The 27,939-nt window shown below is 32.7% G+C and overlaps 4 protein-coding genes across 5 annotated transcripts; 3 read left to right on the top strand and 1 right to left on the bottom strand.

Annotated features, from left to right (window-relative positions):
- The first annotated feature begins 5 nt into the window (after positions 1-5).
- On the top strand, positions 6-3,661 carry LOC125854613 (uncharacterized). The gene is made up of 3 exons (XM_049534198.1): positions 6-325; positions 1,175-1,296; positions 3,277-3,661. The coding sequence occupies exons 1-3, from the start codon at positions 58-60 to the stop codon at positions 3,439-3,441; spliced, it is 555 nt and encodes a 184-aa protein (XP_049390155.1). The 5' UTR covers positions 6-57; the 3' UTR covers positions 3,442-3,661.
- Positions 3,662-16,398: 12,737 nt separating this feature from the next.
- LOC125854616 (40S ribosomal protein S26-3-like) lies at positions 16,399-18,606 on the top strand. Its single transcript, XM_049534201.1, has 5 exons — positions 16,399-16,535; positions 16,631-16,723; positions 17,799-17,883; positions 17,969-18,102; positions 18,397-18,606. The coding sequence occupies exons 1-5, from the start codon at positions 16,533-16,535 to the stop codon at positions 18,466-18,468; spliced, it is 387 nt and encodes a 128-aa protein (XP_049390158.1). The 5' UTR covers positions 16,399-16,532; the 3' UTR covers positions 18,469-18,606.
- Positions 18,607-20,395: 1,789 nt separating this feature from the next.
- On the top strand, positions 20,396-22,915 carry LOC125854612 (high mobility group B protein 7-like). Of its 2 annotated transcripts, none has more exons than XM_049534196.1 (8): positions 20,396-20,618; positions 21,628-21,710; positions 21,908-21,956; positions 22,046-22,144; positions 22,261-22,318; positions 22,407-22,451; positions 22,540-22,629; positions 22,714-22,915. In XM_049534196.1, the coding sequence occupies exons 1-8, from the start codon at positions 20,485-20,487 to the stop codon at positions 22,771-22,773; spliced, it is 618 nt and encodes a 205-aa protein (XP_049390153.1). In that variant the 5' UTR covers positions 20,396-20,484; the 3' UTR covers positions 22,774-22,915. The 2 variants fall into 2 exon arrangements, with proteins under 2 accessions (XP_049390153.1, XP_049390154.1); XM_049534197.1 differs by having other exon boundaries at positions 22,407-22,455; positions 22,543-22,629; positions 22,714-22,774.
- A 131-nt stretch (positions 22,916-23,046) lies between these two features.
- LOC125854601 (LRR receptor-like serine/threonine-protein kinase RGI5) lies at positions 23,047-25,136 on the bottom strand. The gene has a single exon (XM_049534185.1). It carries the CDS (start codon positions 24,948-24,950, stop codon positions 23,169-23,171), a length of 1,782 nt encoding a protein of 593 aa, XP_049390142.1. The 5' UTR covers positions 24,951-25,136; the 3' UTR covers positions 23,047-23,168.
- Positions 25,137-27,939: the final 2,803 nt, after the last annotated feature.

Here is a 27,939-nt window from a genome sequence, read left to right as displayed (position 1 = left end):
CACAAAAAATACAACTTCTCAGATTTTTACTCAAACGCCGTCATCATAGTTACAGACATGGGTTTCGGAGCCCTAAGATCCATCATCCGACCCGTTTCACGAACACTCTTATCGACCCGAACCGTATCCTCCTTCGCTCCGATCAGTTCTCCGGCGAACAGCATCTGTCCGGCACCGGAGCTCCGTCATTTGTTCAACACTTTCCGACCTAGGCTTCCATGGATTCCACCATCCAGTGCTTTTCACAGCTTGACTGACACTCGATTCCCTAAGCGAAGACACAGTGACAAGCCTAAACGTAAAAGAGCTAGCTTGAGACCTCCAGGTTTATCTTCATTTCCGATTATAATCATACTTTATAGTAGTTGAATTAGCAACCTAGGGTTTAAGCCATTTTCAGATTTGGGCATTTCGTTATGCAAATTATGATGTTTTTGGGTGCTTTTGGTATAGATGAATGTCTTTTTACATAGAAAGTGTCTTCCATAGGAAATATTGTAGCTTGGGAAATCATTTTCTAGTGTTTAGTTGGAATTCTAAATCCTACAAGGTGGAGGATTCGACATGTGGATGGTGTTTGATTATAGGTTTGGGCCATAGATTTTGAAGTTGAAGCTTGAACAATTTGAAAATTTGATTTTTTCAAAGTTGTGATTTTTGGAATTCGAAGTTGTATTTGGATATGCATTGTACTTGGAAAAAGTCTTTAAGTATTGTTAGTGGAAGTCACCAAAAAAAAAAAAAACAAGTCTTAGCTAGTTTTGGGAACTTGAAAATATTTGAAGATCATATTTAGATTTTTAAATTCTGATAAAGTTTCATGGCCAAGCAGATATTTGAAAATAAAATTTCATAATCTATGGCCAAATGCTAGCTTAGAGTTCACAACAATGTTGTAAGTGTTGATTGATATAGAGTAAGAGTTGGTATTGTAAAGAAAAAAGACTTTGTCATAATTGATGGAAGTCATTTTACCTTCTTTTGGTGGAAAATATTTTTCTTGGAGAGAACTTTTTTCAACAAGTCATGCTAACCTCACGCTAAAGGAAAACGTTTTCCCTAAAAATATTTCTGCGATACCAAACACACTTGGTATGTTTTGGATTTTTACCGGCTTTTGGATTATAACAAAATGTAAAGAAGTTAAGAGTTTTTTTTTTCTTTTGGAAGTTAGGTCCGTATGCATGGGTTAAATATACCCCCGGTGAACCTATAAGTCCAAACAATCCCAATGAAGGAAGTCTCAAGCGGAGGAATGAGAAAAAGAGAATTGGCCAGCGGAAGGCATTTATATTGGTATGTCGCCACAACTTTTGATTCCCTTTATCCCTTTTTGATGATGAGTCTCTTTTGGTTCTTGAGAAGAATGTGCTTTTCTCTTCATAAGTAGATAATTGGAATATTTTAAGACGTGCTTGTGAAGATTTAGAAACTGGATATTAGGATTGAACTTAATATGCAAAAGGCCATTCATATGTTATTTTCTGACTTAGGATGGTAAATTGATGTGATATTGTGTCGATACTGCAAATTTGAAATTGTCCTTATAGATAGATTGAGGATCAGAACTAAATCTTTGTCTAGCGTGGTTTCTGTACTTTTATTATCCTGTTCTTTTCTTTTCCAGCCTTTACTCCCATGCATATTATCACATCTCCCTTTTTAAACTCAACTGATCTCCTTTATTCTTACTCCCCCGTCTGTCATTTTTCACAAGTAAATTCTATTGACTGTGTAACCTCAATAAACCCCAACATCCGAGATACTACATGCTCTGCTGACTTTCCTACTTTGGAGTTGGCAACTTTTAAGCTGCGTTGTCTTTGATATTTGTCATTTGTGGTTCAGATGTCACTGGTGATATTACCAGCTACTATGGTGACTAAATATTACATTCCATGTTCACTTTACAAGTTGATCACCAAAGTTAGAAGAGTTTTCATTGCATAGTATATATTTCGAGTTGAAATCAAGTGCTCGTTCCTCGATGTATTTTGTTGGTGACCATGCTTTCCAAGTTCCATGACTGATGCAGTAAAATGAGACTATCCAACTTTGCCTTGTCTTGGTTGCCTGTATCCCAAAGCATAAAGTGAAATTCACATAGCCAAAAATAAATAAAAAACAGTAAACAACCATTCACAGATTTTTCCAATAAACATAGCAAAGCAAGTTGCTAACACTAAACTGAATCAGCAAATCAAGCCTTGGATCTCTCTGCTAAAGCTTAGGACTTAGAGACTTTGAAGTATCCTAGTAGTGATTGCATTTTGTAGCTCCAAGCATATTAACTAGTTTGAAAGAAATATCCAACTACGAGAATGCCTTCTTTACTAATCAATGCACTATCTACTTGATAGATATTTGTAGCACTCTCTCCTTTGCCTGAAAATGTCCACTCACATGTTAATGGGTCCTATTTTCATGTTCCGAAGATCTATCTTCTTTTACAAATGAATGTTATTGTGGCCTACTTTCATGTTTTGAGGACCTCTCTTATACAAAAACCTATTTTCTCCTCACAGTTGAGTCATTAAATTTTCTTGGTTGGGATTAGTGGTGGACCACCACTGGTGGCAAATGGGCGGGTCAGTTTGGGTTTGGGATGGTTGAAAACGAGTTAAGTAAGAACGGCTTTGGTGGTAGAAAATGGTTGGGTAAAAAAGGGCTCTCACCCATTTTTATCTCCTCAAGCTGTAAGCTTGCCGAAGTTTCATAATAGCAACAAATTAGGTATATGCAGTTCTTGAATGAACTAGTAAGCTGACTCCAATTTTCACATTGTTGCTAGCAACTGGTAAAGAGAAATAATGAAATATCGAAGATTTTGACTAAATATTTTGAGTTACTGATTGACAAAAAAATTAAATCGCACATTCCAATCAAGTAACTGAATTTTAGAATATTGAATTTCCAGCACTATTCTTCAATACGTTCATTACAGTGACATTTCATGTGTTCTCTAAAAGGAGGAAACCTCCAGAAAATATATGTGGCTAACCTGTTTTTACCCATCTAACGTATCACTCATCCAACCCATTAAAGTATGGGCAGGTTAACAAAATATGAGCTTATTTTTATCGCACTAGTTTGGATCAAGCATTAAAGCTGGCAATTATAAGGTTCAGTACTCTTTACCCTGGTTTTGTACTGTTTGAGTCATTGTACATATCATTCTTCGTATTGCCATTTAGAGACTGAAGAACTTTCTTTCAAGTACTTGGGCAATTCACTCCATTCCTTGAGTTAATAAATTTGAGTTTTATTCATGCACAGGCTGAGAAGAAGAAGCGTAAAGCTCAGATGCAGGAGGCAAACCGGAAGAAAATGATTAAGCGAGTAGAGCGTAAGATGGCTGCAGTTGCTAGGGATAGAGCATGGACAGAAAGACTGGCAGAATTGAAGAAGCTCGAGGAAGAAAAGAAGGCAGCCACAGCTTGATTATCGTTGTCGAGAAGCAATGCTTCAACCTGCTAAATTTCTCTCTTGTTTTTGAGAGTGAAAACTTTCAATCCCTTCTTTAAAATAGGCACAATTTTTCTGCTGTCATGTTTTTCTTGAGGTTGATATTTAAATTTCCTTTTCGTTTGTTTTGTTAGTCTTTTTTCAAAAAAAAAAAATTAGATTTTGAAGTTGAAAGGTAAATTGCATAAACTATCCAGACAAAAAGCCAATCTTATTGAAATGTGTTGTGACGTTTTCTCATGGAGCTTAAATGACGAAATGAGGATTCATAGTCAATCCTAATTTATTTCGGATTTATATAGCCGACCTTATTGGAATGTGTTGTGATGCTTGACTGATTATGATTTGATTCCACTAAACGATGGTTGAAGAATTGGTTCAATACACTTCAAAACTCAATTGTTTCACATGCATTGGTTCCAAATATGGTTAGTGTCAATTCTAAATTATATTCCACTATCCAAAGAACAGCTTCAAGGATTGAAGTTAAAGAGATTAAACTTGTGAATAATTTTTACTATTTATAACAAAAAAAAGACTCACTTGAAAATCAGTATTTGGTCAATGACTCATGAATGAAGTTATACGGGGTGAGATAGGGGTGGCCTTCGTTGCAAACATGGTGAGAGGATGAGATGGTTTGGACTTTGGATATGCAAAGAAAAAGTGTGTGGATGCGTCTATAAGAAGGGGTGAGAGATAGGTTGTAACAAGAGTTACGAGAGGTAGAAGTAGGTTGAAACAACTTCAGCTTTCAAAAGACATGATTCTACAGTAAAACCTAATCAATACTCATTGAATTAATAATTTTTCTAAGAAAATATTTTCTTTCGGTCCACTAAATTAATACTCAATAAATTAATAATTTATCTAAGATAATATTTTCTTTCGGTCCTGACTTGGGCCAATGGAAAAAATCACTCATTTTCGATAAAATAATATATTTTCAGAAGACCTCAGTATAAATATATGGCCCCATTAAAAATATAAATTAATATTTTTTTAAAAGTACAAATATATCTAAGATAATTTAGTGAAATATAATTCTATTGTGTTTTACTTCTTGTTATAATTTAAATCTAGTTCAAGCTCATCTTTAATTTTTCTTATTGCATCCAAAAATTTTGGTGTTGCCACGACTGCAAATACTTTTAAGTGCGATCTCTTTTGTACTCACATAATGTTTTACGTATTTGATCTATCGTTGATGATTTTGTGGCACTTTTTAAATGAGAAGTCATTTTCGGATATGGATTCATAAAAAAAATCTATGTTGCTTATGTAGTTAATTCTCTCACTATCATACATTGATTTAATAAGATATGAATAATATTTGATTGTTATGAAACATTGAACAATATGTATAATGAATTTATTTTTATAATGAATCATTATGTTTATTTTACAATATATCATTTAACCAAAAAAAAATATAGTGAATCATACACGTATATTGTAATTTATGTATAATAAATTTATTTTTTATATGAATTCCATATATATGATAAATAATTTAATAAGATGTAATGGTTTGGATGTATTCATTGTACTTTATGTATAATAAAAAATTTTTATGTGAATTCAATAAAATGATACATAAATTAGTAAGGTACAATGATTTTGATTTAATCAAAATTAACCTTCATTGAATCTCAAAACACTTTTTAAATTAATAAATATTAATTTATTGATTAAATAATACCTCTACAAAATAATAATATTTCATGGTCTCACTTATATTAATTTAGTGAGGTTTTATTGTAGATAGGAAGATTTGGAGGTTGGGATTACGATAGAAGACTAGCAAGTATTTGAGTGTTGTCGAACATTGTGTAGTAGAGGTTACATAGTCTCTTATTCTTGAATGTGCATTATTTTACCTATTTCCTTGTGTTTTGCTATTTTGTTGTCATGTTATTCTTACAATCTTGAACCAAGGGTCTAGGGATAAGGAGTACGTACAGTATACTCTTTTCTGACCCACTCAGAGGCGTAGCTATTACCACACAAGAGTGTGTGTGTGTATATATATATATATGTCAAATTCATTCCCAATTACACACGTAAATTTTACGGGAGTCCTATCACCCTCTCAAACTATTTAAAACTGAAATTATCATCTCCTCAAATGTTTATGTGGTAAAGTGAGTGTATTTCACTCTCCTTGAAAGAGTGAGCACCAAAATCAAATAGTAAACTTTTATTTTTAATATTTCTTTTCAGAATACTTGTATTTATATTTATTCTTTCTTCTTTGTTTCTTTCTTTTTCATTACAACATAGATCAAATTCCACCACTCACCATCTCTAAATCGCCACCGCCACTATTTTCTCCATTGTCACTGTCACTATCATCTCCACATAATTGACAATGAAATTTTAGTATTCCTCTTAATTCTTGAATTTGTATTTTTCAATCTGTGCATGAAATTAGAAAATTTTGAAAATCAATTCCTTATTGATATTATTGGAGTTGTTAATCATCACTTTGTTAAAGTTGACAACATCATTCCTAGTTTAATTTGACTAAGTCTGTAGTATGGCTATATTTTAGCTTTCAGTTGGTATTTTTTTTCTTTTAACTCTGATAGTTTTTTCCTATTTCGTAGTATTGCAGAAATGTGTTCCTAAAGTTTAGGAGAGTTAGGTTAGTGGGTTAGTTAGTGGTTTAGTGGGAATGTGACTCTATTGAAGTTGTAATTCTATATAAGATCATTAACTGACTGAATACAAGGTCAGTCCATTTGTTCTTATTCTCTGGAAACTATTTTCTCAGACATTTTTATTTGAGCCTATTATATCTTAAGTTCTACATTTGGTATCAAGAGCAAGGTTGTTCCTTGGGAGATCATTTACTGTAGTTTTTTTTTTAGACTTTTGTTGCCGACACAATGACAGACCTACAAGCTGTCGGCGGAATGAAAAAGCTCAACAACAGTAATTACAGTACATGGTCAACTTGCATAATGTCTTATATGTAAGGGCAAGATCTGTGGGAGGTTGTCAATGGTAGCGAGGTGACACAACCAGCAGCCGAAGATGCAAACGGCACTCTGCGAAAGTGGAAGATAAAAGCTGGTAAGGCTCTGTTCGCTTTGAAAACAACGACCGAAGAGGATGTGCTAAAGCACATACGAGACGCCGCCACCCCAAAGCAGGCTTGGGATACATTAGCCAAGCTATTTTCAAAGAAAAATGATACAAGGCTCCAACTCCTAGAGAGTGAATTACTCTCGATAGGACAATGCACCATGCCAATTGCACAATACTTTCATAAGGTTAAGATGCTATGTCGAGAGATTTCAGAGTTAGATCCACAAGCTCCAATTGGAGAGACGAGGATGAAGCGGATTATCATCCATGGTCTGAAGCCTAAATATAGAAGCTTCATTGCTGCTGTACAAGGATGGCAAAATCAGCCATCACTTGTAGAATTTGAGAATTTGCTAGCAGGTCAGGAAGCCTTGGCTAAGCAAATGAGCGGAGTCTCTCTTAAAGGCGAGGAGGAAGCGCTCTACGTCAACAAAAGCAGAGAAAACCCCAAGCAGTACAACGCCGGTGGATAAAAAAAAACTGATGATAAGTCAAAAAGTCATCAAGGAAAAGGAAGCTCTCATCCAGGGGGAAGATCGAAGAACAATAGGGTCAACAACAAGAGGTTTGAAGGGCAATGCCATAACTGTGGGAAGAAGGGATATAAAGCCAATATTTGTTGGTTCAAAAAGAGGACTATTGAGAGCAATGTTGCTGCTACCTTTGGTCCAAAGGAAAATAGTGAAGATGATTGGGATACTGAAGCGTTCTTTGCGGTAGAACAAGAGCAGTTAGCTCTTACAGTAACAACCTCTAGGCAAATTGACTATGAGAATGACTGGATTGTTGACTCGGGATGCTCAAACCATATAACTGGTGACAAAAAGAAGCTGCAAAATTTGTCCGAGTACAAGGGAAGTCGTGAAGTGGTGACAACAGATGACACAAAATTACCAATAGCTCACATTGGTAAGACTATTGTGTCTCCAAATAATTGTGCTGATCTGATGCTGCTTAAAAATGTTTATCATGTCCCAGGTATGAAGAAAAATCTTCTTTCAGTAGCTCAGTTGACATCTTCGGGTCATTATGTTCTATTTGGTCCGCAAGATGTAAGAATATACCATGATCTTGAGGTTAAAGAAGAGCCAGTGATGAAGGGGCAAAAGTTAAATTCTATCTATGTAATGTCGGCAGAAATCGCATATATAGACAAGACAAGGAAGAATGAGACGGCGGACTTATGGCATATGCGGTTGAGTCACATTAGCTACTCTAAACTTAGAGTCATGATGGAAAAGTCAATGTTGAAGGGTCTTCCCAAACTTCCAGTAAGGACGGATGTAATATGTGCAGGTTGTCAGTATGGTAAAGCGCATCAGTTGCCGTATCAGGATTCAAAATATACAGCCAAGGAACCATTAGAGTTAGTTCACTCAGATGTGTTCGGCCCTGTCAAACAACTCTCTGTTGGTAGGATGAAATATATGTTGACATTCATTGATGATTTTTCCAGGTATGTGTGGACTTATTTTTTAAAGGAGAAGTCTGAGGTATTTTCAAGATTCAAAGAATTTAAAAAGGTTGCTGAAGGAGAAGTTGATAAGAAAATTCTTTGTTTGCGAACTGACAATGGTGGTGAATATTCCTCATATGAATTTTCTGAATTCCTTGAAAAGTGTCGAATACGCCATCAGTTCACATGTCCAAATACGCCACAACAAAATGGCGTAGCAGAAAGGAAGAACAGACACCTAGCAGAAATTTGTCGGAGCCTGCTTCACACAAAAAATATCCCAGGACAATTTTGGGCGGAAGCTATGAAGACTGCAGCTTTTGTGATCAATAGACTTCCTCAACAAAGGTTACATTTTCTTTCACCTTTTGAGAAGTTGTGGAACATGAAATCATCTGTTAGCTATTTTCGTGTTTTCGGATATGTATGTTATGTATTTGTACCTAATCATTTACGTAGCAAGATGGACAAAAAGGCTGTTAGGTGTATTTTTGTAGGGTATGACAGTCAACGAAAAAGGTGGCGATGTTATGATCCAACAACAGGAAAGTGCTACACTTCACGAAATGTGATATTTGATGAAGCTTCATCCTGGTGGTGTGCAAATAAGGAACCGCTGCCAGATTCAGATGTCTTCAAAGATGTGTCAGACTCTTCCCATATCCAATTGAGTCTAGATGGAGCTGAAGGTGAAGCTAATGAAGACAATGTTGATGAAGACGTGACTTAAAATCTGTGGCAAACTGGTATGTACCAACAGCCAGGTGTAGAATGTGAGCTAATTGGAGCAGATTCACCACCTTCACTCAGAAGGTCAACAAGGATCAAAAAGCAAAATCCCAAGTTTACCAATGCTGCCATTGCAGAAGATGAAAATGAAAAGGAACCAGAAACTTTTGAGGAAGCATTCCAGAATCCAAAGTGGATTAAAGCTATGGAGGAGGAAATTGTTGCGCTACAACTGAATCAAACGTGGGAGCTCGTGACAAAACCAAGGGATGCCAAACCCATTTCCTGTAAATGGATTTACAAGATAAAGTGTCACACAAATAGATCAATTGAAAGGCGCAAAGCTCGTCTTGTAGCTCGGGGTTTTTCTCAGCAATATGGACTAGACTATGATGAAACGTTTAGTCCAGTGGCAAAGCTTACTACTGTCCGGGTTTTACTTGCACTTGCAACTAGTAAAGATTGGAACTTATGGCAGATGGATGTAAAGAATGCATTCTTGCATGGAGAGTTGGATCGAGAGATTTACATGTGTCAACCAATGGGTTTTCAGAGTCATGATTATCCTGAGTATGTGTGTAAGCTTCGAAAGGCACTCTATGGATTAAAGCAAGCGCCAAGGGCATGGTATGGTAAGATTTCTGAGTTTCTTACTCATAGTGATTTTTCAATAGCACCATCAGATTCCAGCCTGTTTGTGAAAATTGTTGGCAGAAAACTAGCTATTGTGCTAGTACATGTGGATGATCTAATCCTAACAGGAGATTGTGAAGAAGAAATTCTCAGAACAAAGGAGAATTTGTCAGTACGCTTCCAGATGAAGGAACTCGGACATCTTAACCATTTTCTTGGCTTGGAGGTTGATCGCAGTGAAGAAGGAATTTGCTTGCATCAGCAAAAGTACTCCAAAGATCTATTAAAGAAGTTTGGAATGTTCAATTGCAAACCAACCTCAACACCACTGGATCCAAATGTTAAGTTGTGTGCTCATGAAGGGAAAGACTTGGAAGATGCAACAATGTATCGGCAATTGGTGGGTAGTTTGATTTACTTAACTTTAACAAGACCTGACATCTCTTATGCAGTAGGTGTGATGAGTCGTTACATGCAAAATTCAAAGAAGTCTCATTTGGATGGAGTTCGTCGAATCTTGAGATATGTAAAAAGTACAATTGACTATGGTCTGTTGTATAAGAAAGGTGAAGAATGCAAACTGATCGGATATTGTGACTCTGACTATGGAGGAGACCATGATACTCGTCGTTCAACCACAGGCTTTGTGTTTAAGCTTGGAGCTGGAGCAATTTCTTGGTGCAGCAAAAGGCAGACAACAGTGTCGCTGTCAACAACAGAAGCAGAGTATCGGGCAGCAGCAGTTGCAGCTCAGGAATGTACATGGCTTATGCAATTGATGAAGGATCTAAGACAACCAGTAGGATGTGCAATTCCTTTGTACTGTGATAATCAGTCAGCAATTTGCTTGGCTGAAAATCTAGTTTTCCACGCAAGGACTAAACATGTGGAGATACATTACCACTTTATCCGGGAAAAAGTGTTGCAAGGAGAGATTTGCTTGGAGCACATCAAAACAGAACATCAAATTGCAGACTTGTTCACCAAAGGTTTTAGTGTCAACAAGTTGCAGAGTTTCTGCAAGCAGCTAGGCATGGTTAAGACAGAGAGCTGATGTTGAGAAGGGGTGTTAAAGTTGACAACATCATTTCTAGTTTAATTTGACTAAGTCTGTAGTATGGCTATAATTTAGCTTTCAGTTGGTATTTGTTTTCTTTTAACTCTGATAGTTTTTTCCTATTTCGTAGTATTGCAGAAATGTGTTCCTAAAGTTTAGGAGAGTTAGGTTAGTGGGTTAGTTAGTGGTTTAGTGGGAATGTGACTTTATTGAAGTTGTAATTCTATATAAGATCATTAACTGCTGAATACAAGGTCAGCCCATTTGTTCCTATTCTCTGGAAACTATTTTCTCAGACATTTTTATTTGAGCCTATTATATCTTAAGTTCTACACTTTACATATTAACCCACAAGGCCGATTAGGTTGAAAATTCATATCTTGATAATTCGATGCCTCAATTTGGTAATTTGATTTCAAACCCTTATACACTTTTTTATTAGTTTCATATGATTGTTGTCTATGGTTTAACGTTGGTCCGTTTTTATCTTAATTAATTTGTTAATTTACTCAATAGTTAAAATTGGCCAGTGAAAGAATCTTTCCGTCAGTTTTGGAGGTTTCTCCAATGTTAAAAGATGGAAATTTAGTTAAGTTTATATTATTTACTTGTTAAAAATTGAGCAATGAAGAAATTACCGTCGATTTCTAAGGCCTTTCATGTTAATAAGACGGGTTTTTATTGTTAAGTTATTATTTGTTTTATTCATTACTAATACTTTTACTAAATGTCTTTACAGGTACACGGAGTTGCTTCCCATTGAAGTTATTCGAATGAAGGTCGAATTATATTATTTATTCATTATTTTGTATATATCGATGTTAGGCAAACTTTAGGTTGTTTCTTACATTATTATTTTATTTTATTACTTGTGTATGTCACATGTTTATTATACTTGTATATTTGTTTTTATATCCTCCTCAATTTGAAAAAAATGAATTTAGTCGGGACCCATAATTGTGGATTTCGAAGGATGCCTAATACCTTCCCTTTGGAATAACTTGAACCCCTTATCTAAAATCTATTGATGTCGTAGACGTTTATTTTAAGTTAATTTGTTAATTGGTTTCCTAGTTTTCTTAAAATTAGGTGGCGACTCCCTTTTACCCCTTTTAAAATTCTTTTAAAAATTGAATTGATAACTATTTTTGGTGAGTCATCGCGACATTGCGCCCTCTCAAAGGATGTCAACACTAATGATTTCGGAAGATAGTTAGAAATTTTCTTTTGCTATTATAAGTCGTCAAATTGTTTAGAGTTCCGCCAAAAAGATATGAATTAATTTATGGGCAATTGTAAAGAAAGAAAAGAAGCATTAATAATTGATGTTTTTTGATATGTCAAAAGATTTAGGACTTGATAATGCTAGTGGTAGGAAGCGGGTGGTGCCGTAGGTTGATTGGTGGAGTTTTCTGTTTGCAATAAAGGAAAAAAATGGTGAAAAGACTTTTGGTGTTGGAAGGGAAGATGGAAATATGGGAGAAAAAGGTAAATTTTTTTTTATTTTTTAAGAAATCCACGTGTCAAACGTGTTAGTTTCACTTGTCAATATAAATGTGGTTGTTGCTTTTTAAGGGTGTAATAATTTCAATTTTAAACAGTTTAGGGGTGATAGGACACCCGTAAAGTTAAAGTGTGTAGTTAAGAATCCGGTAATAGATTGAGGGGCATTTGACCATTTTCTCAAGAATATATATTTAAAGATGGATACACTTGACAAAAGCTATGTCTTTAGTACAGTGGTAATGGATATTCATTTGAATGAAAGAGTTTCGGGTTTGAACCCAATTAACATTTTTTTTTTTATTTTGACAGTCACACACCATTATTCTTGGACACCCTTAATTAAATTTCTAGCTCTGTCACTTACCCCACTTATGGGGTTACACCAGATCAGGGTGGCTCAATCCCAAATCGCCACTGACCCCACTCATGGGATTACACCAGATTAGGGCGGCTCAACCCCAAAGCCATTGAATTTGCGGCTCAAATTAACATTGATGGTTTTTTTTTGTTTAAACAAGTATACATTTTAATCTTTTGAATTTTGTTGAAATATAGATGTTTTTAATGAATGTTAATTGCAGTTTAAATAATATTGATTAATGTTGATTGGCTAATTCATATTATTAGTGTATTGACTTTTATATCGTTGGTGTTTGCTTGTTTGTATAATTTTTTTTTTGTGAAAAAGTTGTTGCGCAAACTATTATTTGTATGATTTACGTAATATTTAAAATAGATTGGCTAGTTCAAAGGCTCAGTTCATAATATTGGTGTAATTACTGTTGTAACATTGGTAATAATATAGTGGTTTAATACATTGTTATTTTCTTGGTGATATAGATACTAGTGTTTAAATTAATTGGTGATATATAATGCCTAAAATGTTGTTATTATATATCAACCTCACATGATGATTATGTAAAACAACTAATTAGCTTAAACAAAATATTTTGACAGCACAATGACACATTTTGACAAAATAGACATAAACAAAATTGTATGTATCTGTCAGTTAAATTAACCACAATATAAGCACCAAACTGAAATATTCTTCATAATATTAGTGTAAAATGTAAGCGGTAGTATATTAATGGCTGAATTATTGGTATAATATACCAACCTCATACAATGATATCTATACAACTAATTAACTTAAAAGAGGTGGTTTGACACAACAATGAACACAGTATCTTGAAATCATATACACAAACAATTAAGAACCTAAACTGATCAAAATACATACAAACACTAAAACTAATCAAGAATGACCGAACATGTCAATTAAAGTATATTTTGGTTAATTAAACACAATATAGGTACCAAAACTGATCGAAAATACATTACCGTTCTGCCTATTATATTAATGGCTGAATTGTTGATATAATATACTAACCTCACACAAGGAACTATTAAACTTGACAATAAATACACAACAACTAAGAACTAAAACATATCGAAATACAAAAAAAAAAAGCACCAAAATTTGATGGAAAATACCAATAAAGTATTTGTGAGTTAATTCAACACAAAATAAACACCAAAATTGATTGAAAATATTAATTAAGCTGATATCCAAAAGTGTAATAATAACATTTTACAAAGAACAACAATTCAATAACCATATTTTATAAAATTCTTTCTTAACATAACATGCTCTTTTCAATCCCTTCCTTTCCGAATCAACTGAACGCCGCTAACAGTACATACCAGTGTCAATATTCCTCTTTTCGTAGTTTCAAAGTAGTGCTTCATATCTCCAATAAAAATTTGCAGCATAAAAAATTGACGTTGAAATGTTCATATCTCCTCAACAAACAAACTCTGTGAAAGCACAAGTATTCAAACCACAATCACTATCAAAAAAATAGAGCAATAATCATTATCCAAACATTTTATAGTACCAAACTATTAAATAAATACAATATACCTACATTGATTCATCAACAATTGTCATTGGATCTTCAACCAACAATTATAATTGATTTGTTAAGCCTAGAACTTTTTCTGAGCTTCCTCCTCAAATTTTAACCAAACTATGAAAATATAATCTTGAATGATGAACTTTAGCGAAAATAAAAAAAGTGGTGCAAGTGATTAACCGATGAATATGAATAGAAGAGAGAAGGACAATGGTTAAAATTTCTCTCAATGAAAATTTAGAGAAGAGTGAATTGTTGGAAACATAAAAAGTTTTTACTTTACATTGATTGAATAAAAAAGGAAAAAAATAAAACAATAACTGAAAAGACAGAAACGTTTATATCAAGAACTCTAATTGGGGAGACAAGTAAGGCACATAATCCCAAAAAGAGGAAAGAAGAAAATTGCAATTAAATAATTAAATTAAAATAAAAAATTAATTAATCTGCTATGTAGGTAATTTATAAATTACGTTTGTAATTAAATAAAAGTATGTGTATATATTGTTAATAAAAGTCTTAAGTAGTATATTTTTATAATTTTTCCCAAAATTATACGATGGTAATATATATAAATATAAATAATTATGTATTTATTGTTAGTATTAATTGATTTTTTTCCTAATGCAATTAAATTTAGTAAATTTACAGTTACTTATGATTTCTTGATTTGTCTAAGTCATTTCAATTTGAGCCAATCATATTTTAAAATTTACTTTATAATACTTTACTCAATTCTTTGAGGTGTCTCTTGGCCGTTTCAAGCTCAAAATAATTAGATTATCAAATAATTAACTTTTAAAAGACATTGCCTTTTGAATTTCTTCTAAAGCGTAACAATCACATGGTTTAGACCTATTTTTGTAATTAAATGTAATACAAAATATATACAAGTAAAAAGGATATTGTAATTGGTATACTCAAATAAGTGAAGACTCATTTCACTTTTTCAATATTCCCACCAATTATAGAATATTTCGATAGTTTGTATAACAATTGATTCAGTTGATAAAAAAATTAAAACTATAATTAATAAGATCTTGTCTAAGATATAAGCATTTGTAGTATTATATAATGTATAATAATTTATATATGTATATTCGGGTCTTACAAATTACTACAAGAAATAATATATTGACAATTGATTATGATAATAATAATTAATTATCATGTTATTTTGAAAATTATGAAAATAAAATTATACATATATAAAAGCATAAGTTTTCTTTTTTAAAAAATTGGTTTTATGTCTACTGTTTTATCGAGTCGCCTTTGCATCAGATATGTTGTTGTTGTTCAGTAGAAAATTTCAGACTCAACTTGAGATTATATTTCAAATTTTGAAAATATTAATTCTAATTAGTGTTTACAAATGCTTAGGATTTTCGTAAGGTGGGAATGTTGAGAAATATAAAGGATGTGTATTTATATTTGAGCTTTTTAAAGAATACGACTCATCTTATTCAAATTTTCTAAAGAGCTCATTTCTTACCGAACTTCCTGCAAAAAATCATATATTTCCGTCTCTGATAAAGAAAACCAATGATTTTATAAACAAAGAGTCGTGACCGTAATAGTTCCATTGTGCTTACTGCTCAGAGACTCCAACCACAATTTGTCCACAAAAAATGGTGAACAACGATTTGAATTTGTTCCTCAAATCTCAATATTTATGCTTAATAAGCTAAAATTCCGATTATTTCATCAATAATGAATATAGCGTACATACTTGTGGGCTATCTTATAAATATTTTTTCTAAAAAAAAACACACATAGAACAAGTTTTATGTTCACTAGTGTTTAAAAGACACATACAAGTTTACGTAAAGTTTATACAAGTCATCTTACAAAAATTGTCAAATTTGAGGGGCTATTTAGGTAATTAGTTTTTAAAAAAACTAATTATGGATACACGACATAGATTTCACTTAAATTTCTATTTAATAAAATGAGAGAATCAAAATGAGGATTACAGTACTTATGTCCAAATATTCACTATCATATACAAAGAAATCAAAGCATCGTTTGGTAAAAGGTATTACAGAAAATAATACACGAATAATCATTGATATTATTAAATTCCTTATTTGATAATGTTTCCCAATATAATGTATAACTAATGCATGTATTAGTTATATACATCATATTTAACAGGACCAAAACTAGCTTAGGGCTAGGGTGCTCGTCGAATCCCCTTCTCCATCGATTAATTCATGTATTTACTTCTATTAGTGGAAATTCTTACTCTGCCACTACTATTTCAGTACTATTTGTATACATAGTAAATAATGACATTAACAATAATACATGATAGTATTTATTTTTAATACATCATATATTCATTTAATACAACAAACTAAATAATAAATAAAAAATATTATCAGTATAAGTAATCTTAATAATATACATCACCCCATATTATTCTTATACGATCTACCATACGACTTCGAGAACGGGTAGGATTTTGTAAGGTGAGACTCATGAGGTGTGTTATATCTGTAGGCCCATATTTGTGTTTTTTTTAAAAGGCCCATCATAGCCCTAATTGGGCTTCACGAAAAGCCCAATATTTCTTCTCTCTTCTCAATAAGAATAAACCCTAGTCTCTCATAAAGCAGAGTTGCGGCCATTAGAGTTTGCATTGTGCTCAGAAGCGGCAGCAACAACTCAGAAAATGGTAAGTAACGATTCGAAATTGTTACTTTTCATCAAATTTGCTAATGAAATGTATAATTTCTCTGATTTCTGTGTGTGTATCTGTTAATTTTGCAGACTTTCAAGAGAAGAAATGGAGGTCGTAACAAGCATGGACGTGGCCATGTCAAATTCATCCGTTGCTCTAACTGCGGCAAGTGCTGCCCTAAGGTATTTTTTTTTTTCCTTTTTCAGATAGTAACTACGCCTAATTTATACTTGAATGCGAGTCGAATGATTATTTCATATAGATTTTATTTATTTATTTATTTATTCTGGATTTAGACCTAAGTTATAAATTATATGTTATCATTCTGTTATATTTGGAATTGTAGAATTTTTTTGATGTAGTATAATTTTATTAATGATATCAAAATATTGTTAGTTCTGGGAACAAGGAGCTAGTGAATATTTGAGTTTTCTAGCTAATGCTTAAAATTGTTATTAGGATCAATGTGTTTCACATGATGGAGATTTTGGTGTTTGTTTGACTATTTGTTAGTGTTTTTGGTTTGATGATTATTTGATTTGTTGTTTATGAGATCTTTAATTTTGTTGATTGAGCTGTTAATTGTGGTCTCGGAATGGTTGAAGCATGCTGATTGAAGCTGTATGATTGCTCCATGATTTTGAGTCTTAGTCTTCTTGTGGATGTAATGGTTTGTGCTTTTTTAATTGTTTGGTAATCAGACAATTAGGTAAAGTCTTGTATTTTAGAATGATTTGTACAATTGGAACTTGTTGTCGGAGCTAAGATCCAGTCTTGTTTTGGTCTTGTTCGACTGAGCTGTTATTTGTGGTCTTGGAATGGTTGAAACTTGCTGATTGAGCCGAGATAGTTGTTCCTTAAATTTTGAATACATTCCTATTGTGAATTCAATGGTTTGTGCTTAATGAAATTGTTTAGAAATCAAAGAATCGGTAAAGTCTTGTTTGTTTTCTGGAATGATTGATACAATGGCATCTTCTCGCCGGAGCTAAGACCCAGTGTAGTTGTTACACTTTAATGAGATCACTTCACTTGTTTTCATCTCATCTTTGTTATATTATACTTTGGTCTTGATGTAGAGTCCCCCTCTATAATTGTAACGGTTATGTTAGTAGTTAAACTCACCAAGTGTTGAATAATTGTTGATCCTCCTATATATATGTTGTGTATTTCCTAATTTAGTGTTAATTTAAGATGCCAAATTTTGCAAGAATATCGGAGCTTGGTCTTATATGTCTCGTGTCAAATTTGTTTCAGGACAAAGCCATCAAGAGGTTTCTTGTGAGGAACATTGTTGAACAAGCAGCAGTGAGGGATGTTCAGGAAGCTTGTGCTTTTGAATGTGAGATTCTTAGTGCAATTAACATTGTGTGTTAACATGTAGTATATATTAATAATGAACTAACATAAATATTTTATATTTGCAGTGTACACTCTTCCTAAGCTGTACTTGAAGATGCAATATTGCGTCTCATGTGCCATTCACTCCAAGGTTGTTAGGGTTCGTTCTCGCACTGACAGGAGGGTCCGTGAGCCTCCACAGCGTTTCAGACGCCCAAGGGTACTGATCTATACTTCTGTTATCTCTAAATTTCTCTTCAAAATTCTTTATTGGGATCAATATTTAGGTGCAGAAGTCTATTATTACTACCTATTCAGTAGGTTTTACTGATTTGAATCCCGCTTTCATTGCTTATATTCTGCAAAACAATTTGCATGCTATGAAATGTTCAATACCTATATCAACTACTTGAATGTATTAAACGTTTTGTGTTATCGAGCAAGGAGTTACGAAGTCTTGAATTTGTGAATCTATGTCACTCGGATGCTTACTTGTGGATTGTTTCTATTTCAGGATGATCTTCCTAAGGCTGGTCAAGCTCCACGCCCAGCCGGAGGTGCTCCTCCTGCTGCTGCTCGTACCTAAGCGCCTGCGTTTTGAACGACGACTGCCTTTAGGCTTTTGGGTTTTTTTGTTTAATTTGAGCAAATCTTATGGTATTTTGAGATGTGTTTTTGAAGTGGAATTTTTTAAATTTAGTTTTACTTGGACACCATTAAATTTATGCATGCAAATTTTAAGAAATTAGACTTATGGTTCTATGTTATTTGTTATATATAGCCATTGCAGTTAAACTCTATTTACTCACCAATATGTATTTAAGTTGCAGTTTATTGGTTCCCAAAATCGACTAAATATGTTAACATCGTTGCACGTTATACCATAGTTTTAACGTTGAAATGAGGAAAAAGTGAAGAGCTTTACAGGATATTAGTATCATAATTACATTATATATGTGCTGGCTTGTTTGTCATAATAGTGTTATGGACCTCCATCTTCTTGATAAGTTCTCATTAAAAGACAATAAATCCTCACATGATTAATTTTTATTATATAACTAACTATTACTCTATGAAGAAAGGGAATAAGTGATTATGAGATTGTTTATTCCATTCTCAATGTGGAACAAAATTAAAAATTATAATACAGGAATAACTGTTTTGGGATTAATTATTTGTATCCCAACCTAACAATTATTGTAAATTTAATTATTCCTTTATCACTCATACCAAACAATCCCTTAACGTCCTCCCCAAGAAGTGAAGTTGTTCACTAGCTTAGTGCCATTTTAAAAATATTACTTGCTAGCTGATTTTTCATTCAATTCTTGCCAATACTAGATAAAACCAATATTAATATATGAAGGAAATAGTAATGTGTTGTATTTTCATAATATAAAGTTGACTAAATTTTTTATATCTCTATCCATTTTTACTTGTTCAATAATAACTCGCAACATTCGTCTTTAAGTTGAAACAAAATAAATGACAATTCTACTATATTCTCTTCGTCCCAATTCACAGAGACCTTTTAAATTTTGAGATTCAACCAAATCTTTATTTGACCATAAGTTTCATATATCATTTAAGTATTTTAAATTAATACTTATAATTATTACTTCTCTATCCACTTTTAAATGTAATGTTGCGTTTTTTGAAAGTCAATTTGATTAATTTTTAAAGTTATATTAGATTAAATTAATTTGATATTTTAAACAAAAAAATTAGATATTCAAAAACTATATGAAAAGTATTATAAATTCCAATTATTTGCATATCAACATGATGAAAAAATATATCGTAAAATGTTAGTCAAAGTTATTACTCCCTCCGTCCCTTTTTAGTTGTCCACTTTAGAAATGGCACACAAATTAAGGCAACAATGATTAGCACAGTGAAGTTACAATTTTACCCTTATGACAACTTTTCACTTCAAAATTATAACAACTTATTTGAATTCAAGTGAAATAAATTGGAGGGAAACAACATACACTTTTACAATTTTCAAGAAGTGTAAATAAGGGTATAATAGGAAAAAATTTGTTGTCCTTTCTTGATTTGTCAAAATGGACAACTAAATAGGGACAACTAAAAAAGGAAATATGGACAAGTAAATAGGGACGGAGGGAGTATCGTTTAACTCTAAAAAAGGAAATATAACAATTATTATCATACCTTTTTTATAATTTTCATATATAAATTAGGACATATGGAGTATTACTTTTTGAACACAATAAATTCAATATTTTGAGAAACGTATTAAAAATGACAAGTGAGTGTTGAAAAAATTAGTGAACAATCATGTACCGTTCAAAAGAGTAGGACTTTTTAATCCAACGGTAGACATTCAAAACACGTCATCAATCCAAGTCATTTTTTTTTATCCCCGCCAAAATCTTATAAAAATTCAAAAAAATGGCGCTAAAGTTCAAAAATCTAAAAAAACCAAAATTTTCACCAATATTCCCTCCTTCATTTCTTCTTTAAACCTTCCAAATTCCCACAAACTTTTTTTCACCAAAGATTTTTCTCTCTGTTTTTTCCTTGTTTCGATATCTAGAGCTTTTTCTGTGTTAAGGGTTGTTATCAAGATTCAGAAAAAATGACTGGTGGTGGAGCATCGACTAAGGCATCGAATGGTGGTCCTACTAGAGTGAGGAAGAGGGTTGAAGTTGAATCTGCTGCTGCTGCTGCTAGTCTTAAGCGTGCTAAGGATGGAAGTGCTTTTGCTCGTTGGTATGAACTGTTTTTTCTATGTTAATTGATGGTTTTTTCTAGCTATTTGTCATATGGGTTTGTAGGTGGGTTTTGCTGTTTATTGTTGTCGGTATGGATTTTTAATATAGATGTGTGATTTTCTGGTGAAAAAGATGATGATAAGTAGTGGGGTTGTTTGAGTTGTTGAAGGTTACATTTGCAAATTCATGAACTGGGTTACTGTTTTTTCTTCTTATTTGGGTGTGATATGTGATTTTGTGGTGAAAAAGTTATTGAAGGTAGTGGGTGTGTTTGGATTGTTGAAGGTAACATTTACAGATTCATGAACTGGGCTGCTGTTTTCTTCCTGTTTGGGGGGTGTGGTGATAAATAATGTATAGTGTTGAGTGTATGTAAATGTTGGAGCAAATAGAGCTAGATATGTATTTTTTTTTCCTGGTAAAAAAAGTCAATTGAAGGTTTCATTTGCAGATTCATGAATTGAGTTGCTCTTTTCTTCCCCTTTTTTGGCTGATAATTAGAGTTAGATGTGTGATTTACTGGTGAAAAAGTAAATTGAAGTTAGTGGGTGTGTTTAGATCATTGAAGGTTACATTTGCAGACTCATGAACTGGGTTGCTATTTTCTTCCCATTTACAGGGTGAGAAAGTGTTGTGTTTGCTCTATCCTTAACTAGATGTTTCAAGTTTGTATCTTGAGTATGCCACCCCCTAATGAGTATTGTAGTGTGTGATTTAGATTTAGTCAGAGCTCCAATGCCATCACTGCACACTGAGGGGGAACCCAAAAACTTAATAAAATGTTGGGAGTAGGTGGAGATATACAGTTTTTGGGTAAATGTAGTGGGTGTATTTGCTTATTAGCTGAAGCTAAAGGTTACAAAATTGGTGAAAGAACCTGGTTTTGTGCTGTGTCATTGTGGTTCAATGTTCATTCTGTATAAGATTTGAATGAAAAACACTAACGAATATCTCTTTTTCTGCTGTTTTTTGTGATGTATATTGAGTTTTTTCTTTCATTATTGCAGTGAAGAATGCAGCAAAGATGTGCCTATAGCATTGATTAGCTTCCACAATTGTAGCCTTGATGCCAAAATTAAGATGAACTTGGGTACTAATACTTTTGCCTTTGTTATCTCTTTTCACTTGTAATCAATCTTATTGGGTATTTCACAATGGTCAGTCTCTGTACCTAATCATATGATGAAGCTTATTTATATAATCAAAATGTCAAATTTCATGTTCTATGTGATCTTGGTGAATTTGGGGCTGTGAGCATTTTGTTAATGGGAAAATTTGTTTGTGCAGAGGCTCAAGTTGTGGAAAATCAGACTGAAGTGAAGAAACCAGCAGCAAAGTAATTTTCTAGAACTTTTGTTATGCTATTGTTATTGTTCTATGCGGTTCTTTGCCTTTGGTTTTCTAACATTGTGTAAAATTGCACAGGAGCAAGGAGAAATCAACAGAGCCAAAGCCTAAAAGGGAAAAGAAACCCAAGAATCCAAATGCTCCTAAACGGCCTCCTACTGCTTTCTTCGTGTTCATGTAATCACTCACTCTTTTGTTTGTATCACCTTTTGCATTTATATCTAGTTTGTTCATGTATAGATGTGCTCAAAAAATCTTTAGCAAAGTTTTGACATGAAATAAAAATCTTGCAGGGATGATTTTAGACAGACATTTAAGGCTGCAAATCCTGATTGCAAGAGTGTCTCCACGGTAATGTTGAACATACCTGCTCCTGATGCCTTTTTTTGTTGTATTTCCTTTCGATAACGCTAATTGCTTTATATGTTGATCACTCTAGGTTGCTAAGGAGGGTGGTGAGAAATGGAAGTCCATGACTGATGAGGTGAGTGGCCTGAGTCTATGGTTTTATACGAGCTTGTCATGTTGTTCCAAATGTGATTCTTACTCTTATGATTCAAATGGTTTCACAGGAGAAAAAACCATATCAGGAAAAGGCTGCAGAGCTCAAAGCAGCATATGAGAAAGCCTTAAAGTCTAACACTGATGCTGATAATGCCAATGTAGGCTCTTGTTTTTATGCTAATCTTAAGTTTTCAACTGTCATGTTTACCTTTTCAACTCTAACATCTAAATTAATGATTCAGGATGACGATGAGGAGCCTGAGAAGGAAGTAAAGGATGAAATAGTGGTAGATGAGGAATAGAGCTGTTAGTTTTTGAATTGGTGTCACTATCTTCAAGATTCTTGAATTGACTAGTTTCGAGAGCTTATGTAAATTTTTGATTCAATTGTCAACTTAGTCCTACTTGACGTAGTTATATATGAAAATTATGGTTTAGTTCTTGCTTGCAAAGTCTTCGGAATGAATTTCTTATTATAGCTATCTAGTTGAAGTAATGATGCAAGTTCTCTTGTGAATTGAGTTTGTGATTGATCATGCGACAAGAATCATTCAAGTGAATTTATGTGAAAGTAAACACTGACTAACAATGTGAGATGATAGAGTTGTACAAGTAGTACTAGAATTCAAAAAAAAAGAAAGAAAAGTAAACTGTTTGTTTGTTAACAAACATAAATTCCTATAAATGGAGTCAGCAGTTACTGGCCCAACTTATCTTGTTTCGTTCCCTTACAAGGCGGCAAAGGCTTGCCACACAAGCATAAATTGTGGGCATAGGCAGCTGCAGGGAAGATATTATATGGTCTGCCTTGTGGTATTTCACCACATAATCTGTTGGCTCTGAAGTTTGCATGTTTCAATGCTTCAATCCCCAACAAGCTATCTGGTATTTTCCCTGAAAGTCTGTTGATCGATAAGTCTAACCATTGCAACTTCACTAGTGATCCTAGACTTACTGGAATTGTACCAGTAATCTGGTTTCTTGATATATCTAACCTCTCAAGCTTATCAAGATTCGATAATGAAGTTGGGATTTGACCTGCAATCTTGTTGCTTCCTATGTTGAGCACTTTGAGGTTTAAGCCACTGACAAACTCTGGGATGCTCCCAGAGAGTTGGTTGTTTGAGACGTCGATTGCTTCCAAGAATTTGCTTGTCTTGTTGCTTAACATCCTCGAAAGAGACCCAAATAGCTGGTTTGAATGAAGATCAAGAGATGAAATCCCATCAGGCAATTTGATCACAGCAACATCAGATTTCAACTGGTTGTTTGTTATCTTCCCCTTTTGCAAGCTTGACATTCTTGCAAAGAAACTCGATATCCCACCTGTGAAGGCGTTATCCGACAAGTCAATAGAGTTCAATGAATCAGGCCTAGTGAAATTCGGAAGCGTCCCACGAAGCTTACAACCTGCTAAATTAACATCAGAAAGCTCTCTAGTCCTAATCCATTCAGGTACTATTCCAAGATTGAACTTGTTATAAGACAAATCTATTGATAAAAGTGAAGGAAGCCCTTTAGAGAAAGCAATAGGCAAAGGATCTAAAAGTTCATTTCTAGACAAACTAAGGTTCCAAAGATTTGGTAATCCTGCAATAGACTCAGGGATTTGACCTGTCAACTTGTTAGAACTCAATGACAATGAAGTAAGTGCTTTCATCTTCCCAATTTGAGTTGGAATTCTCCCTGTTATTCGATTATGATCCATCGATAAAAACGACAGCTTGAGCAAACTACACAAGGAAACAGGAACCTCCCCTGACAATTCATTACTTGAAAGATCAATATATGTCAAATTTTGAAGCTGTCCAAGAAAATTTGGAACAACCCCGGATAGTAAATTGTGGCTCAGATCCAAGGACTGCAAGTTAACAAGATTCTTGAAACCAATTGGGATAACCCCAGTTAGCATATTGTCTGTTAAACTCAACTGCTGCAGATTCTTGAAATTTCCTAATACAGAAGGTACATGTCCTGTCAAATGATTACCACTAAGTGAAAGTGTTTGAAGTGATTCCAAATGAGATAAACCAGAAGGTATATCTCCTTGTAGTGAATTACCATCCAAGATCAACTGCTTCAATCTTGAAAGTTTCGAAAAACTTTCCGGTATAGCACCAGCAATATGTTTCATTCCACTTATAATCAATGTCTCCAAGAAAACCAAATCACCAAGAGATGATGACAAAGTACCCTTCATGTAAACACTAATGTCTCTCTCAGAAGGTGTTTGTAACACCAATCTATTCACTCTCCCTGTTGAAACATCACATTCTACACCTTCCCAACCTCCTCCACAACAATCTTTACCTGTCCATGATGACAGAAAATCAGTAGTATCCTTAGAAATCTTATCTTTGAAGCCAATAAGAGCAAGTCTATCAGTTTCAACACAAATTTGGGGTTGTTGGGCTAGTGAGAACAGATGAAAGAATGATGAAATGAACAAAATCTTGAAAAACAACATCAGAAAATGCATTTTGGTAAGTGGGGTTTTGAAAAAAAAACAATCTTGACTTTGGAAGAAACAAAAGGGTGTTGTATGTATAGTTTATGATAAAAAAATTGAAAAAGAAGAAAGATTGGGTTTTTCTTGTTTATTCATCACTTAGACAAGAAGGTACAATGATGGAAAAAAGATATTGGGAAAAATTTGAAGGGAGAAAAAGAATGATTTGGTCTGAACAATTGTTTCACTTATTTATAGAAAGAAATAACCTTAAAAGTAGCAACTGTTATTTATGGTAAAAAGATTGTTTTTTTTTTAAAAAAAATCAAATAGAGTTATCGTAGAGTAGTAAGTATTTTTTTATCCTTAAAATCAAACTATCTCGGGTTTTGAGTCGTTGCCTTTGTTATAGTGAGCGTTACCACCACACAAGATGCAAGATGGGATTTTTTGGCGCCAATTCAAATTTAGTCGCGTTTGAATATGAATATTAAACAAGGGATGGAAATTTTGTTTTGTTTCTTAGGTAAAAAGATTGTGTTTTTTCTAATCAACCAAAGTTGTTGTGGACTGATAAGTAGTTCTTTTTATACATAACCAAAATATATCGGATTTTATGGTAAAAAGATTGTTTTTTTTAATCAACGAGGATTGTGGTGGACTGATAATTACTCGTGCATCCTTGTTGATGAAATATAATACAAATTACAGTAAATTACAGTTTGAAATTAAAACGAACAAAAGTGTTCTATTGACTTGTCTCCTCCAAGATATAGCAGTCCAACAACGTTCTATAACTCAAATAACTATGAATTAGTTGAATATCTCGAGTTTGTTAGTGAGAGTTTTGCCATATAAGATACGACTTTTCAGTGCAAATTTAAATTTAATTGGATTTGAATATGAATAACGAACATTGTGCGGAGGTTTGTTTTGTTTTGTGAATTTATGAGGATTCACATGTGTGTAAAATTTTTTTTGTAAATTTTGACCGTTTGGTTAAGGCTCACTGTCACGAGTATCCTACAGCCCATTGGAACGTTGGAGCGCACTAAAATGGGTTTAAAATTCTTTCCCACCCTTTGGGGAACATTCCACTAAGATTTTTTTTTATTTTTAGTCCACAATTTCGCCTCTTCCGTTAATCGGGGTGGAGCTACAGTTCTACTTACGAATTCGATAGAATTTCATAATTTTGGTTTAAATTTTTTGATTGTATTGAAAAAAGTACTTAATATGTGTAGTAGTTTGTTTAAAATGTAATAAGTCGTCCTTTGTAAAATTCAGAATCTATATAGTTAAAATTCTAGTTCTGTCTCAGTGCCAATTACGTAACAACCATCCGAACAAAGTGTAAGAGTGAAATTATAGTAATTTAAAGCAGATAAAATAAATAACGATGTAAACCTAGAATTGATGGATGTTGTTGTTAAGATCTACAATTTCTTGAAATCTATACATGATATGATATTATAGAAAAATAATGATATATATGGGCGATGTAAATTGAGATTAAGTTTTAGTCGTGTTAGTATATTCACGTTAAGTTCAATATTCTTTGAAGTCAGGTGAATATCCACAATATGTCACATACATTTACGAGAACTTAATAATTTCTGTCTAGATCCTATATATATTAAGAATATACTAATTTTTTTATAAATATTTGATTATGAACTAATTATTATTGAATATCGACTTAAAATTAATATAAAATCTCATAAATTTTAAATCTTAGAATTATATACCAGTTGAAAATGTAGAAAACTTCATGAATTTAGCAATGATTCATATAACTAATCCTTTTTTTACTTGGGATTGTAAATTAGTACAAATGTACAACTCTTGCATTTAATTTAAATAAGTTTTGCTACAGCTGTGAAATTTGACATACCATAAATAAGAAATAATTTTTTATTTTTATTTTTGAAGATATTTAACAGTCTGATTGACACCAATTTATTAGGTGAAGCAAATTTTATGGAGTTAATTTCTTAAATAGTCATTCAAATAATGAAAATTATTTCACAAACTAATTTTTTTTTTTTTGTGACAATAAAATCATTTAAGTGTACATATTCTTATATAAAATTACCCAAAATCCAAAATAACTTTTTTCTTAAAGTACATATTTTAGGTTTTGCATTTAATTTAAACAGTTTTTTTATACAGCTGTGAAAATTGACATACCATAAATAAGAAAATTGATTTTTGAAAATTTTGGCAGTTTGATTGATACCAATATATGAGGTGAAGCAATTATTCATAAATTGTTTGAAAAAAATAAATTATAATTAATAAATGTATTTAGTGTATTTTTGTTTTGTTTTATTTATTTTGTATAAAGTATTATATTTTTCTATAGAACAATGCTTAGCTTGAAAGAGCAAAACTGAGCTAAAAGAAATATTCCCTTCACCAAATTGAAGTATCTAATTAAATGTTCACTTTTTTTTTTCCTCTTTAACTATGGTTTAATTTTTTTTCTCATAACTTAAATAATGTCAATTTACAGAATGGAAAGTAATCTCAAAAAGAGATGTGGTCCTTTGTGTGTTCCTTAAGAGAAAAGTTATTATAAAATATCAGTTTTAATTTGAGTTTGAATCTTATATTACTCTTTAAACCTTAATGAAATATGAGTATACTTGAATGATTTTGTTATCACAAAAAATAAAATAAAACATTACTGAATAATTTTTATAATTTAATGATCGTTCAAGAAATTAACCCACGTAAATATCATCTATTTATATTACGAGGGGAAGAGATTTATGTGCTTTAATCATAATTTTTTTATAATCAAAGATAGCACGGGGTTAATAATATTAATTTTATATTTATAATTCACTCAAGTTATAAATACAATTTACACTTAGTTATGAAATCATATAACTTTTGAATGAAATATTTTTTTAAAAAAAATCATATAATATGAACTAAAGGGAATATAAATTATCGTTCGCTTTATTTTTCTAGTCTTTCTAATAAGTTAATAATATTTAAATATTTTTCTGTC

This window comes from Solanum stenotomum, chromosome 2, assembly GCF_019186545.1.
Source record: "Solanum stenotomum isolate F172 chromosome 2, ASM1918654v1, whole genome shotgun sequence".
Taxonomy (NCBI): Eukaryota; Viridiplantae; Streptophyta; class Magnoliopsida; order Solanales; family Solanaceae; genus Solanum; species Solanum stenotomum.
Note: the sequence above shows the minus strand (reverse complement) of the source record. Positions and strands in the feature narration are given on the sequence as shown.